The sequence below is a fragment of the Passer domesticus genome, chromosome 6 (assembly GCF_036417665.1).
Source record: "Passer domesticus isolate bPasDom1 chromosome 6, bPasDom1.hap1, whole genome shotgun sequence".
NCBI lineage: Eukaryota > Metazoa > Chordata > Aves > Passeriformes > Passeridae > Passer > Passer domesticus.
In genome coordinates, this window is record NC_087479.1 from 15,926,216 (window position 1) to 15,941,586 (window position 15,371).

Genomic DNA, 15,371 nt, shown 5'->3' on the forward strand with positions numbered 1-15,371 from the left:
ATATGTAAAATGTGATTTCTTCAGGTGGGGTAACTCCCTAATTGACATTTTAATACTGCTTCTGTGCAACACCTTTAGTTTCACTGGTTCCTCCATGTTTCCCTGAGGTTAAAGAGAGTGGGATCTCGTCAGGAGAGAGCTGAAAGACTCACAGCTTGCTCCAGTGCACTCTCCCCAGCCAGGCTCTTGCATGAATTGTGCCCTGTGCCAGGGCAGTTTTTGGGCTGTGCCTTGGCCTCAACACCACCTCTTGCCATTGAGTGCCTGCCCAGGGCTGAGGAATGGGGCAGTGCCCACTCAGCAGCTCCTGCTCCTCCCTGGGAAGCTCATCCTGTGTGTGAGGAATAGCTCTGGGACCACGCACCTCCTGAGCCAGGCAACCCACACACACCCTGTAATACACTGCACAGGCCAGCAGCACTGAGGGTTTTTGCAGAATAAATAAGCCGAGTTCAAAGCCTGGCAGCCATTCCTTGAGCATCTCAGCTGTTCTGTAGGCTGCAGGTGATGGGAGAGAACTGAGCTTTGGATTGGGGGGTCTGGAATACAGCCCTGGCACTGGGTGGATCTTTCCCTCTCCTGCCAATGCACTTAGAACATCTAAAATATGATCAGTGCTTAGAGATTTTGGGGCCAGCTTCCCTAAACCAGGCACCCCTTGGTCCTCCAGCTGCTCTGTGGTCTGAAGCCCAAAGGATGGAAAGGTAAGCACAGTGCCAGCTGGCCACCATTGCTCCTGTGAGCCGGGGTACAGGAGGGACATCTCCTTGGGATGGCCCTTCACCTCTGGGGACCACAGACCAATAGTTCTCCTCCTGACTGGCCTATTTGTCACTTCTTTCTAATCTACTCATGTGTTGTCCACGTGGCTTGACTTGGTCAAGTATTGCCCAGTGTTTAAACTTTTAACTGTGTTCATTGATGAGCCTCAGGTGTGACCCAAGCCCCACTGAAGGACCCAGCCACCCAGTGCCAGGGGGAGAGCAGTGTGGCACCCGGGTGAGCAGGGAGAGCCCCACGGTGCTTGGGACCACAGGGAAGTGTCCCCGGTGGCAGGCCCCGGAGGACAGCAGCGCTGGAGCCCAGGTGAGGAGGGAAGCGCCATCACGGTGTGTCTGTGGTGAGGGGAGCCCTCCGTGCCCCCCTTTGCAGGACTGCCCAGGCCCTGCAGCGTGCTGACAACTGACACTGAAGCTGCCAAAATGAAGGAAGGAACCCACTGCAGTTTATTTTTCCTTAGATAAATTTTTTATATAGAATATATTACAGTCAGAGTTCTCAGCTTTTAATCAAAAGATAACAAGTTATTGCAGTTTTTTACCCAGTGAAACTACCAGTGAAAGAACTTTCTAGAAAGCTGTCCTGTCTTTTTAAAAAAAGAGGGAGAAAACCCCACCCAGACAGAAAATACAGATGTAGGTTGCACTTCGCACCCACAGGCGCCCTGCCGGGCGTGTGGACATCCGTGTGGAGAGGGCAGCATGAGGTGAGGCAGCGGCGATGGGCACAACACTATGGCGAGGGAGGCAGGCCTGGGGCTAGCGGGGTCGGTTCCTAGGCACGGTGCTTCTGCTCGGCTTAACTGCTCTTAGATCAGGGGATGGACGCGCGGTGGGACGGAGGGAGCAGGGAGGAGGGAGCAGGGAGGAGGGAGGAGGGTGGCGGCGCTGCTGCCGCCGGCACGGGCAGCGCCGCGCCCTCAGCCTCGCCTCAGCTCGTGCAGCTTGTGGGCCACGCGCTCCAGCTCGGCCTCGATGGCGGCCAGGCTCTCCAGCTCCTGGTCCTGCAACGAAAGGCCAGGACTGTCAGTGGCCGCAGGTGGGCAGCCCTCGCCCCCCAGAGCCGCCTGGGGCACGAGCACAACCTTGTCCCGCCCCGTCCCTTCAGCCCGCATTTGTCTCTGGACAGACCAGTGTGCACAACAGTGATTACTTCTGCCCTAATGTTTAATTACTGCTGCTGGTGGTGCAGCTGCCATCCTTCCCCCGCACCCTGGCGGGCAGGGCAGCCCCCAGCGGGGCTGTGCCTCCAGAACATGGGGCTGCAGGGAGCTGGCTGCGGGGAGGCGGGGCGGGCTCTGCCGGGCAGCGCGGGGTGCCAGCACGGAGTCAGAGCCGTCACACCGGCACGGCACCCTGCTGTCCCCTTCGGGAAGTGCAGCAGGGGCCCTGCCCTCTCCCCACCCCGCACTGGCTCTTTGCTTGCACCTCCACTAGCAGAAGATACTTGTCCTGGGAAAATAATGGCTGAGGAAACCATCAGTTCAAAGGCTCAAGCTGCCCATCACTCGGTGGTCTTTCTATACCAGCTCTTGTGTATCTGTGCTGTCAGCTGTAGCTGCTTTATTTAGTGCAGGTACGCAGATACCTGACTGTGTGGCTTTGCCTGAGCTCAGGCCATATCCAGGTGGCCCTGCCTTGCTGCCAGCCCGAGCCCTGCCTGTCCCTCACAGCTGTGGTCACCTGGGCTCTCTGCAGACCGTGAAAGCAGCGTAGCAGCAGCAGGCTCTGTGTGAGCAAACTTGGTGCTGTATCTTTCCCCACTGGCAGAGCCGAGGTGACAGCCCCTCTCCTGTGTGGAGGGAGCAAAGCCTTGCTCTTGCCTTCAGCAGCTGCAAATCACAGTTTGACCCCGAGCCACTGCACTGCATGTGGCTGGTGTGAGAAAAGTAAAGGATGTATGAAAAAAGGGGTTTGTTTTCTCTTCCTGAGCTATTTTCCTGAACACGGAAAAAAAGTCACCCTGCCCGTCCACTGAGCCCTTGACTCAGCCCCTGGGAAAGCTCTGGCTGCAGTAGGGTGCCAGCAGCTCAGGGTGCCTTCAAACATTCTGGGTGCCCAAGCAGCTGTTTCACTTTGTTTGAAGTGGGTCAGGGAGCAGCTGGCTGAGGCTCACCTCACTGGAGGAGCACTTGGGCTGCAACTGGAGCCCCCAGAAAGGGAGAGAAATAGGTTCTGAAATTCTCTACAGCATCCAGAGAGAGCTTGGTCAGACCCAAACCATTGCCTGTGTGCTCTGGCTCGCGTCTGCCTGGTCCCACATGCTGAGCCCTGGAAAGTGCAGGGGACAGCACTCTCAGCCCCTCTCTGTACCCATGCTGGCCTCACTGGCCAAGCCACACAGCCCCGTGACCCAAAAATGAAGAGAGGGACAGGCCAGCAGCCAGAGCTTGTGCCTTCCCTCACTCCTGTGTGCCTGGCCTTACTCTCTGACTCCCAGAGGCCTTGATCTATTTCGAAAAGCCAACCAAACAAAAAAGTCTTGTTGCAGCTGCAAACACAGCAGTTTTGCAGCCTCAGCAACCTCCCTTCCAATCCCCATTTGGAGACTGAGTCCGCCACCTTGCAGACAAGGTGCACCCCAGAGCCACTTGCAGGGCAGGTGGGGAGCAGGCTCCCAGGGGAAGAGATGTGGGATGTGAGCAGACAGGGGTGGGAGGCAGAGGGGACAGCCCACCCCACTGTGCCCCTGCTTTGAGCTGAGACATTTGGCTTTGCTTTGAACCAATACAACTGGAGATGTTCTCATGGGGGGGATGCTGATGGGCAATTTTTGGCCAGTGGTTTGGCACATAACTGAGGCAAAAGGGTTGTTTTGAAGGCAAGAGAGCCAACTGGCTTCACTCACCTGCTGGCCCAGCCTGCTCCCAGGCACCCGATCATGGCCTGTCCCAGGCTCACAAAGCCCAAGCCAAGCCCCACTGCCCAGTTCCCTGTATGATCCCAAATCAGCTGTGCCTGGAGCTGGGCCTTAGCACAAAGGTGAACCCACCAGCAGTTCCTGGCTGCTGGGGATGTGCTGAGCTACTACCTAGCACCACTCAAGGTATCAGGGAAGAAGGTCTCTGACTCTGGAAGCCTGGCTCAGATGTATTTCTGTATCTATCCTCCATTTCCACTCAAATACCTCAGGTTTCCCACCACAGCTGCAACCCTGATTTACCTGTGTAGGAGGTCTGACATTACTCACTCCATCCCTGAGGCAGGGAAAGTATTCCTTTTGACTTGGAAGGGCTTTGGGACACAAGGACTACCCCTAGGTTCCAGCTACAGCTCTGGTCACTATGTCTGGCCAGTGCAGAAGTGCTGTCACTGGACACATGACTCTGGGGGGCCGGGAATGCTTTTGCGCTAGGACAAAAACCAAAGGCACAGCAGGTGCAAACTTCAATAATACCTAAGGCTGAATGACTGGAAGTTCATTAAGCATCAACTTAATGCCTCAGAGGACCACTGCTGGCTACATTAATGCCAGTATACCATCCACATAACCAAGCATACTTTGGATAACTGGGTGGGATTTATTCTCTAAGCCTGTGTACACCAACCTCTGTTCTCCTGTTAGCACTGCCTTCCTCATCCTTCTTTTCTTCAGGCATGGGAGCAAGTGGAAAGCCTCCTTCACTGCTGTCTTCCTTTGAGTGATGCTTCCATGACCTTCTCGCATCTTCCTCTGGACTACTGAGGGCGTACTTGTGGGACCTAAATGTCTTTTTCATGGACCTGTCTGGGTCTTCCTCACTATCATTTTCCTCCATGCGCTTCTTTGATGTCAGCTGCTTGGCCAGCTCATCCATTTTGTTCCACCTCTTGGTGTCTTCCCACTCCCTGGAGGACTCCTCCTCCATCTCATCACTTTTGGCATCCCTGGGCTGAAAGGTGTCCTCTTCTCCCTGCATCTCCTCTTCATCCAGGCGATGCCTTCCTCCTCTCAGTGCCCGGGGCTGCTCCTCCTCCTCCTCTTCCTCCTCCTCTTCAGAGCTCTGCACATCTTTTCCAAATCCCAGCTCATCATCGTTATCTGAAAGAGCATTAAACAAAGCAGTGAACACAACTGTTAACCTGTTTAAGGTCCACCTTTGAACTGAGCCCTCAGTGGTGATGCCAGATTTCTTGACTTAGGCCTGCTTTCCCAAGATTCTGGAAATACCCACTGTCACATTGCCATGTCAGTGATGGGGTTTGAAGGCAGCAGTCAAAAAGGAAGCTTAGGGAAGATGAGTGACTTGTCCCCAGCTCTATGAGAGCTGAGCAGCAAGGCAGCTGCAGGGCCTGTGTTACCTGCTGTGCATGGGCCTGTGTGTCAGATGTTTGTGTTGGGCTCTGGGTGGCTGCTGGCCAGTGTGTTTCTGTAAACCCAGTGAACACCTGCCTCAGCTTTTTGGCTTTGAAGCCTCTCACCCATGTGTCTCAGTGCCCTCAGCTCACCCCAGGAAGGTGTCAGTGCAGTCTGGGATACGTACTGTCACCTCCCTGCATCTCCTCAGCCTCCTCGTCCTCCTCAGCCAAATCGAGTGACCTCTCTGCTTCAGTCGGGTCCTCCTCTGCAGCTTCTTCTCCATCGTCCTCCCGCTCCACACGCTCCCCTGCTACCTCCTTGCTGTGCTTCTGACCCTGCCTGGATGGCTCTTCTCCCTCATCCTCAAGCTCCAGGCTGTCCCTGGAGCCTCTGGGCTCCTCCTCTTCATCCCCTTGCTGCTGCTCATCCTCACTGAAATTTTTGCCAATGTGGTTGTCCAAAACTTTGTTTCGATGGGTATCCTCTGTATCCCTGATGTCATTGCTCTCAGCTTCCTCTCGGTCCTCTTTCTCAACAGGGTTGGTATCCCATGGCCTGGGTTCCCTCTCCTCCAGGCTTTTTTCCTCCTCTCTTGAGTCTTCATTTTGCTGTGGCTTCTCTGCTGCCAGCTCAGCCAGGGACCCTGTGGGCTGCTCCTCTTCAGGGCGCTCCCCTGCAACATCTACAGAGGGAGAAACAAGAAGAAACACCTCTGCTGAGAGCTCATTTCACAACCAGCAGAGGCCAAGCTTTTCTTAGGGAGCTTCAGCCCCACTCAGCAATCTGCTTAGCCAGCCCGTGGATCCTTTTGCAAGTCACTTCAGCATATGTTTGCATTCAAGCAAGGCAGCGTTCTCTGGTGCCTGTGCTCCTGGAGAGACTTGCAAGGCTGAAGTTAAACATATGCTGAAGTGTTTTGCTGCAGCACAGTCCTCATCACCATCTCTTGAGATGCCAGCCACGAATTCACCCTGCATGAAACCAGACTGCATGTAAAATTAAATTATTTAGGAGTGTAATATGGCATTTGGACAGCTCTCCCTGCTCTGAGTGCTGCACTCACATCACATCCTTATTTCTCCCACCAGGCTGAAGAGGCAGCCAGCCCTGTTCACAGGGTGCTGGAGGGAGGAGGGGGGTCTCTGCTTCTGCAAAGGAACTACTCAGCAGGAGCTTAATGTGGGCTGAGTATTTGCTTTTGCTCAAGGGAGACTAGCCTCTTTTAACACTATTAACCAGAGAAAACACTTTGCAAAAAAAATATGGGAGTTTAAAAGCCAGAGAGATATGGAAAGGTAAGTGCAGCCCCAAGGAGGGCTGAGGAGTGTGCCAGAATGAAAGGACGCAGAGAGCTGGTCACACAAGGCTGGTGGCACCTGTGACACTGTGCTGGTGTCACCAGACTGTCAGTGGGCCTGGTTGGCCCATGTGCCACATTTCATCTTCACATCATCTTCCTTCATCTCCATGCTGCTGGAGCAAGAATTTCAGGTGTGTCTTGGCAGTAGGGAGATGCAGTGCCACCATCCTACCTGTCAGATTTTGGCGGTGCTGGCTGCAGCAGCAGCAGCAGCTGAGGGTGTCACTCCTCATTGCTCTAAGTAGTTTTGGACTGGTGTCACAGCTGTGCTGTGCTGCTGTGGGCCAGCCATGTTCCCCAGAGCTGCTTGAGACCCTCTGTGGGCACCCAGCTGCTGCTGGATGAGGAGTCACATCACCCCACATCTGCATTGTATCATCCTGACAAGGAAAAGGGAAGGGGCACCCATCCTTTCTGCTAGCCTGCCTGTCTGTAGTAAGGCCAGAGAAACACTGGTAAGGGGAGATCCCAGCTGAAGGTGATCTTTCCAAGATACAGGTGTTTTGTGTGGGTGTGTGCATTGTGTGTGTTTCAATTCTCCTTTCAGAGATTCATTACTTAATATCTTAGATGCCTGAAAACAGGGGTGACAGGCAAAAACCCACATCACCCTTGCCTGTTTCACTGACTCTTTCAGTGTAGGATTTCCCTGGCTGTGACTTATTTTAAGTGTTATAAGTGAGTGAAAGTGTCAGCAGCAGGGTGGAAAAGTCAGTATCACTTTAGTAACTTGACCATGATCAGTTACTATAGCTCAGAGACTACGTGTTGTTTGAGCTGGTAAATAAGAACAAAGCAAACACCAGGTAGCTTGTGTGTGTCAGCAGCAGCATCAAAGAAGAGAAGCAGATGGACATATCAAGGCTGTTTGGAAGAAGATCTTTGTTTACAGCCTGACCTGAATTTCCCGGGGGTGGAGGCTGACACTGACCTCTCTGCTTGTTCTTGTTGTTCTGACTTTCAAGGACTTCAGAAAGTTCATCTTCAAAGCCGCTGTTTTTCTTCTGCTGCTGAGTTCTCTCATTGGCACCTGTGTCAAGTAACAAAAGGTAGGGAAAGGCAACAGTCCCTTCTATGTTTTAGAAAGTAGAGGTAGGAAAATAGTTCTGTGCCCCTTATGTTTGCTACAGTGGAGAAATCTACCTGGGAGCTGGGAGGAGTGAGACTGGAGGGTATGTGAATCAACTGCAGTAACAAAACCACAATCAAAAACATCATCTGCAGGAAAGAAAATGGTCTCAAAATAGAGATGCAGGGTTGCCAGTAAAACTAATATTGATGGAAATCTAGGGAATAAGAGGTGCTGAACTGCACCACACTGAGGGCAACAAGAGACTTCATCACCAGAGTGCTGAAAGATAAAAATTGCCTTCTGCCAGATTCTGCCTATGCACCTCTGTTGAAGTGAGCACTGAGAGCTCCTGAATCCTCCAGCGTTGTTGTGGGGGCCCCTCTCCCCTGTGTGCTGGGAGGAAGAAGCAGCATTCGTTCTCACTGCAGGGGTAGTCTGGGGCTCCAAGGCCCCACACCTTAGCTCTGGGATTATGGAGCCTGCTAGAAAAATACAACACCCTGGAGAGAGGTGTCTGAAGGCAGCATGAGCTGGAAGTTAGGCTGCAGCTGTCCTGGCAACCAGCAATGGGATCTGCAAGCCAAACAAGCCCTGTCTAAACCAGCTCATGCCCTGCTTCTGTGCCTTAATGCAAGAGCAAGAGCCGGTGCTGCCAGCCCAGTCCTCTCTAGCCCAGAACTGAATGGTGTGGGCTCTCCAGCCTGAGCAGAACCAGCTGCACCAGCGCAGAGGACACCAAGATGAACAACTTTGCTTTTCCCTTGGTCTACAAGACTGTTCCACCCCCAGTCTCTGTGATCTGTAGGCTGCATCTCATGTTACCCTGGGACTAAGTGGTGGGATGGGCTCAGGCTGAGGAAAGAGTGGAGCAAGGTGTACCTCCCTGTAACAAGTTCCTTCTTGTGGACTCCATGCTGAGTGGCACAGCCTGTCTGATATCTGAGTGCTCCTCCTCAAACCCCTGGTGTGCCTGGGCAGCCATATCCCAGCATACTGAAGAGACCATATCTTCTTTCTTCTGGATCGCCAGAGCATCCATGCAGTCCAGCTGAGGTCACTGAGCATCTGGCCCCTCCACCATTTGGGTAGTGACTAAAATGTGGCTTTGGGAGCTGCATAAGACTCTTTCCCAACTCTGACTTCCTGAATTTTTCCTCTCCTCCTTCCTCTTGCCTCTGTGGCTTCCTTAATCTGAAAGCATTCTGGTGTCACTGCCTTCCATCCATGTCTGGCAGACTTAACTCACAGGAGCAGGGCACAGGGATGCCCTAGTCATTATTTCTCTGGTGATCCCCTGGTCACCCCAGGCAGAAGGAGTAAGGAAGGCCAGGAGGTGCTCTCCCTGCAGCCTGGGGACACCCCTGTTGCAGCCTCACCTGGACAGAGGGATCTGGCCTAGCTCTGAAGTAGCCTTGCCTGGGAGCTGCATGCTGGCTCTGGGCAACTGGGCACCTGAGAATGTCCCTTTTTTCCTTCAACACCCCTTGGTACAGCTCCATGGTGCTGCTGCTGCTCCCACATTAACCAGTGCAATTGACCTGCACCCCTCCAAACCAAAGAAACTTGCACTTGAATTAAGGAAGCCATCTGAAAAATACCCATTAGCTCAAGAATATTTTCATTGGGGTCTTTTGGTGCAAATCTTACTCACTGTTCAGTGGGGCTTCCCTGCTGCCACACCTGGATTTAGTGCTAGACTCCAGCTTCACAGACAGTGGAGGTTTTCTTGCCTTTCATTCTAGTTTGGGAGCTGGTGATTATTTGTTGAATTAAATTACAGCGTTTCCTTTTAGAGTTCTCCCACCTCAGAATGTCTTGAGACTACATCAGCACCAAGCTACATTGGTAGCTATTGAAATTATCAGATACATGTTGCAGTTATTATAAACAAAATTCCTGTCCCCACTGACACAATCTCTGCTGAAAATCTTGGAACTACATTTCCTAGGGTATATTTATATGATCTTAAATTAATATAACATAAAAAAACCGAACACAAAACCAACCAAAGACTAAAACTCTATAAGGGACTACAACAGAAGAAAACAATCTTCCTATAGTTACATTCCCAAAAAAATATACTGGCACTGTACCTTGTGCAGCAATTTCCTGAAGTTCCTTCAGTAAGTTTTGGTGGCGAAGGATAGAAATAATTCGCTCATCTGCAATAGGGGAGACTTAGTACAGAGAGCAGTCAAAGCAAACCTCCCCCCAACCCCAGGAAATGAAACAGAACCCCAAATGACACTTCTTCATTTGCTCTTTTCTTTCCCTTAGTCTCATTTGCTCTCACATCTTAACCATGTGATTAAGACAGGAGGAAGGTCCTAGGAGAACCAGGCAGTTTGATGTCACCCAGCACCCCTGTGGCCACAGTGCCAGCACAAGGCATGGCCTGGGACAAGCAGTGGCTCCATCCCTGCTCCTGGAGCCCAGTACAGCCCAGTGGAAGAGCAAGGGGAACATGTCAGGGACCCCTTGACAGCAGTCCAGAGCCAGGGCTCAGTTGGTCAGGGCAGGACCAGCCCCTACTTGCCAGATTTGCTTTTGCTGATACCCAGCATTAAGTCTGAGGCAGTACCTCCTCGGAGAGTTTCTAGGCATTCCTCACTGATCGGCAGGGGGTTTGGCTTAGATAAAGTATCAGAGATGACCTCTACAATGCACTTCATCACCTAGAAAGAGACAAAACTACAAATTAAAGAACTGGTTTTTTGTCTTTTGTTTCTACTTGTTACCAAGGCTAAAGTACAGCAGGTGATAGCACAGATCTTGCTTTTCTGGTCAAGCTGGAACTGAATGTTCAGTTCTTGTTTTCCCTAGCTCAGGAACAGAAGGTACCTCCTGCAACTGAGAAGTGAGGAAACTACACGTGACAATGGAAAGAGCATCTTCCACATGACACTCAATTCAGCTGAGGATTGCATGGCTTCAGACCATACCAGAGTCTGAGCACATCTGGAGAGTAAAGGGTATCTGAATATATGCACAGAAAATCCAAAATCATCCTCTTTTAAGTCAATATATCTCAACCTCCATCTCATAAAAGGACTCAGTGGGAAGTTGTAGAGAGCAAAAAGTAGTCACAGCTGTTCAACAGATGACCTTAAAATCTTAAAAGCTCTTCAAAGCCTTGGAAAGACATCATAGTTAGGCATGGAAGATGAGGTAGGACAAAATACTTTCAAACACAGATGAGAAATACTGCTCTCAAGCCCTAGAAAGGACAAAACACTCTGGAGAAGTGTTTGACCTTGTGCTTCGAGTGTTCAAGCCATCTGTTATAGACTGGAAGAGCTCTGCATGATGACAGGTCACCTGAAAGCAAAGTTCTGACATAGCTTCTCAGAAGGGATGAGCTCTGGGCCCACCCTTTCAGCAGCCCATTTTGTTGGTGTAAAACCAGGAGTGTTATTTATGTAATTTGTCACCTGCACTGAGATTGTAGGCATCCTTGCCATGCCAAGACACACTGCTGGGAGCCCTGGTGTGTGGTCAGGTAGACCCAAATGATCACACAGGACAGAAACATTCACTACAGTCTGGTGCTGATTGGTAGTGTAGGAATCAGGCTGCTTATTTCAAAAGGGTGATTTTTTATAATGCAATCTAGGAAGAATGCAGGGCTCACAATTGCCTGTGGGGAAAAAAGAGAGGCTAAATAGAAAAAATAATACAAGTTAAGCCTTGGAGGCAAAAAATTCACTCACTGAACCTCTTTCTCCTGATGATTTCAGCAGGCAGCCCTGAGAGCCCTGACCTCCCTCACAGTGTACCATTCTCAGGAGAGCAGAGCACTGTGGCTGCAGTAGAAATTAAACACAAGTCAGCAGTCCCCAGTCATCCACAATGCTGTTCATTCAAGCAGCTGGATATATTCACTGGACAACTGGAATGGGCAAATTCTCGCCCTGTGTAAGGAGAGAATTCTGCTTTTGCAGATCACAGCCATAAAATGTTGAACTCTACACCTTACACAGTTTGAGGGAATTGCCTAATGGATTAAAAATGCTACAGAAAATATTTAAAGCAAAAAAAAAAGAAAACAGGGGAATTTCCCTGGTATAATTCTCTTATATCACAAGTGATCCATTAATACTGATTTTAGATGATTTTGAGTCACTCTGTTTTTAAATAGAAAAACTTCCAGATTCTGATATTTCCCTCTCATGTTTCCCAACCTCTGGACCCACTTACTGTAGCAGTATTTGATACAGCTTCAGAAGTTAAGACTTTCTCAGCATGAGAAGTAAGACTGGTTCAATGAAATATTCTATTCAAGCTTTTTCAAGACTTCTAAGCTGATCTAAGGTCTTTGAGCACAAAGAGACACATCACTCACCACAGAAATACATTCAGCTCTGTGGAGGAGCTTTGTAAGGTAATGAAATGAAGAGTGCAGTCATCCTACAACACTCTCCCTGTATTTTTGTTAGAGGAGGTCTTGCAGAGTGAGACTTCACAAGGTCATGAAACAAAAGCCTGCATCAGGAAATGGAGGAGATCCTTTCCAAATGAATGTAATTAATCCAGTTCAGAAACTCAGACTGGAATTTTGCCATTGCTATCATCTAACCATGAGCATGTAACTAGATCCTTAAGAGCAGCTCACAATGTCCCTACACAGAAATCTCCAAAGGGTTGTGCCCTTGCAAGGACAGACTTCTCCATATTTGAGCTCAGCTATGCTCTTCTAAAATGTATAGTTGTAAGTGAGAAATAGGTCAAGCACAAGAGTGGGCAAACACCAGAGACATTGTAAATGCTTTGGTCGTGTTCAGCTCCCTATGGAAAGCCCTTGGTGTAAGGAAAGTCTGACAAGCAGTCCAGGAAAGGCCTGCAGGTGCTGACTACCCATTACACAAATGCCACCCACAAATGCTGTGGCACAGAACACGGTATGTAGGAAGAGCTGCAGTGCTTGTTGCTGTATTCATGTGATGATATCCCTGCCCTAATCTGTTCCATGAGACCAGGAATTCCTTCCCTGAAATGCTGTGTCTCAGAGGATGATGAAAGCAGGAAAGCCCTAATGACTTTTTCCAATTGCAGCAAATTCAAAAGAAAGCTGATTTTACTCTCTGTTAGAGCCTGTATCAGTGTAATACCTAGGGAAGGGGAGCAATTTTGGGAAAGTCCTTTCCTGGTGGAAGCATTTCCATAGAGTTGCACCAACTGCCACTAAAGTACCTTTTTTACACATAGAATATATTGGGGAATAGACCTCATAAGGAAAATCATATGGATTTTCCCATCAGATGCCCACTCTGGCATGGAAAGTTGAAGGGCTAAGTGCCTGTCCTGCATCCCCTTCCTCAGCAGCACACAACCTGCAGAAGGCACCCAGTGTCTCACAGCTCATGGCTCTGTCCCAGCAAGGGCTAAGCAGGCTAAAAGTCTTAACAAAGCAACTGCTCTCAGCCCAGGCACGTCTCACAGGACACAGGGAGGTGTTGCTCATGGCACACCCTCCAACATTTATAGCTGCAGGTAACCTGCAGTGGAGCCTGTGCCTGACACTGGCATCAGCGTGCCCTCCCCTGCTGCTGCCTGGAGAAAAACATTATGTGGCTAGAAGATTTCATAACACAAAATGGTTCAAGAAGTAAAAAGGAAAAATGCTGGAGTTTCCTTTGTGGACATGAGTTTCCAAAGAAATTTTAATTTGGGCAGCCAAGAGATCAGCTCATATGAAGGATGGGGGAGGAGGGGCTCAGCGAGTCGTGTCTGACATTGGTTAACACAGGCAAACCCCCCTTTCCAGGCATTTAGGTGCCAAAAGGCTGTTGGGAGTGCACATTTGTGAAGCACAGCTATAAATGTTGGAGGGTGTGACACAGATATGTGCACAGAAGCCTGTAAAGGAGGGCTGGAGAGGTCAGCCAAGTCCTGCACTGCTCATAGCCATCCAGACAGGCTGAGCAGGAGCTGAGGATGGATTAGCAAGCTGAGAGTACCAGTTGCCTATTTTTCCAGAGCATGCATGTTTAAGTAGAAAACAAACTCAGATGTATACACCTCCAAACACACACACGGTTCCTGAATCACATTTCCCCCCCACTCTCCCCTGAGTCACCTCCTGTTGGGAGCTTTGAAAAGCTGAAAGTAGGAGGACTAAGGAGAGTTTTACCCAGCCTCCATCTCCTCTCTAAACAGGCTTGCCTCATCCCTCTGTCACATCCTGAAGGACTTCCTTGGATGCCCAGAAGTGGATGCACAAAGGGTAAATTCTGTTAGGAAGGGAGCAGAGATGGATCCTGCTTGAGGGATCTCATGCAAATTCCTGGCACTTTCTACAGGGTATTTCAGTAGGAGTGGCCCAAACCCAACCACCTAGGTGGAGGTGAAACATCACATCCTTTCTCTTCATTTGACCCTTCCACTACAGGCTCAGCCTTACCTTAGTGTCGCCTTTATTCATGTCATTTGTCACAGGAAGGGAGACGGCTGTAAGGTAAGGGGAGGGGGGAAAAAAAGGAGAACTTGTTATTCATCTCATCTGGAACACAAGCAGAGAAACATTATTCTGCTAAAACGGGAGTGGAGAAGAGGGGCATCTCTCTCTGATGGAAGTGGTCCCTGGGTGCAGCAGCTGGATGTGTGCACTGTATCGGGAAGGGAAGGGAAGGGAAGGGAAGGGAAGGGAAGGGAAGGGAAGGGAAGGGAAGGGAAGGGAAGGGAAGGGAAGGGAAGGGAAGGGAAGGGAAGGTGAGGTGAGGTGCCTGGGCTGGCCGGGCCCGCGCGGCGCTCGGCAGTGACCTTGCGGCGGCCGCTGTCCGCGGTGCTGAGGGGCCGCGCCGTCCCTGTCCGCGGTGCCGGCGGAGCGGGGCCGGGCGCTGCCGGGGGCCCGGGGGACACGGACCCATCCCAGCCCCACTTACCCGGCACGGCCAGGAGCAGGACGGCGAACAGCTCTGGCCGGCTCATGGTGCTGGCGGGATGGAGGCAGGGAGAAAGGGGCAGAGGGCGAGACTGTCGTGGCGTGGGGACTCCAGGCGAGGTGCCGGGGGGAGACCAGCACGGAGCGTGTGTATCTACGCCAGTGCCCTGGCTGAAGATCCCAGATGGGGCACTGCAGCAACCGGCTCATTTATATATCTCAGCCCTCGGAAATGGCGTCAGGAGGAAGCCACCTCCTCCTCTGCCCCCTCCCCTCGCACACAGGCTTCCCATCAGGCTCCATCACTCCCGGGTGCCGGAGGAGCCCCGACCTCCCCGGCTGCCCGTGCAGGGTGTCAGGCTCTGGTTGCTCCGTCTGCTCCCCCTCTGCAGGGGCAGGAAGGCTGGCAGGTGTTTCCAGGATCCTGCTTTTCCGGCACCTCCCCCGACGCTGGCAATGTGCAGCACCTCTGCACTTGTGCCCTCTCTGTGTGTACCGGGAGCCAGACGTGAGGCACCGCATGTGTCCCGGCCAGCACTGAAATCTGGAGATGGCTTTGCCCTCTCAGGGCGCCCTTGTCTTTCACTGATCAGTTTAGAACAGGTGCTGAAAGTTTTAGATGTCTTTTAAAGACCTCCACTCCAGGGTACCATGAAAAGGGCTTGCCAATGGGCATGGTAAGTCCCAGCAGTTCTATGAAAAGTTTGTTAGAAGGATATTATTTGGGGTAAAGATCCAAGGCTGGTACTGTCCACCTATGACTCTGCAAGCAAAATTTTAATAGGTTGCTACCCTTTGTTCAATGCTTTATAACCCTCTTTAGCAATATCCTACGCTCCAAAATTGAAGTAACCAAGATTACCTGTCTGCCAGTTTGCATTGACAGGGGAGAGAAAGGAAACAACAAATTGTGTAATTCTCTTAGTCACAAGCATTTCCATGCTTTTGAAAAAATGGCTGTCTATTCTTTGGATGGAGCATCTGTCAGGTCAGTCAGCTGG

At 50.9% G+C, this 15,371-nt stretch overlaps 1 protein-coding gene across 1 annotated transcript; it reads right to left on the reverse strand.

The window, feature by feature from the left end:
* Positions 1-1,203: 1,203 nt before the first annotated feature.
* On the reverse strand, positions 1,204-14,596 carry CHGA (chromogranin A). The gene is made up of 8 exons (XM_064423529.1): positions 14,372-14,596; positions 13,891-13,937; positions 10,072-10,165; positions 9,584-9,652; positions 7,350-7,448; positions 5,243-5,740; positions 4,328-4,800; positions 1,204-1,783 (listed from the first exon to the last, which is right to left on the reverse strand). The coding sequence occupies exons 1-8, from the start codon at positions 14,415-14,417 to the stop codon at positions 1,700-1,702; spliced, it is 1,410 nt and encodes a 469-aa protein (XP_064279599.1). The 5' UTR covers positions 14,418-14,596; the 3' UTR covers positions 1,204-1,699.
* Positions 14,597-15,371: the final 775 nt, after the last annotated feature.

Coding starts and splice junctions, on each gene's coding strand:
- CHGA (XM_064423529.1), bottom strand. CDS start 14,417: ATGAGCCGGCCAGAGCTGTTCGCCGTCCTGCTCCTGGCCGTGCCGG. Junction 10,166..13,890: donor TGAATAAAGGCGACACTAAG/GTAAGGCTGAGC, acceptor GTCTCTTTCTAG/GTGATGAAGTGCATTGTAGA. Junction 5,741..7,349: donor CAACAAGAACAAGCAGAGAG/GTCAGTGTCAGC, acceptor CTCCCTCTGTAG/ATGTTGCAGGGGAGCGCCCT.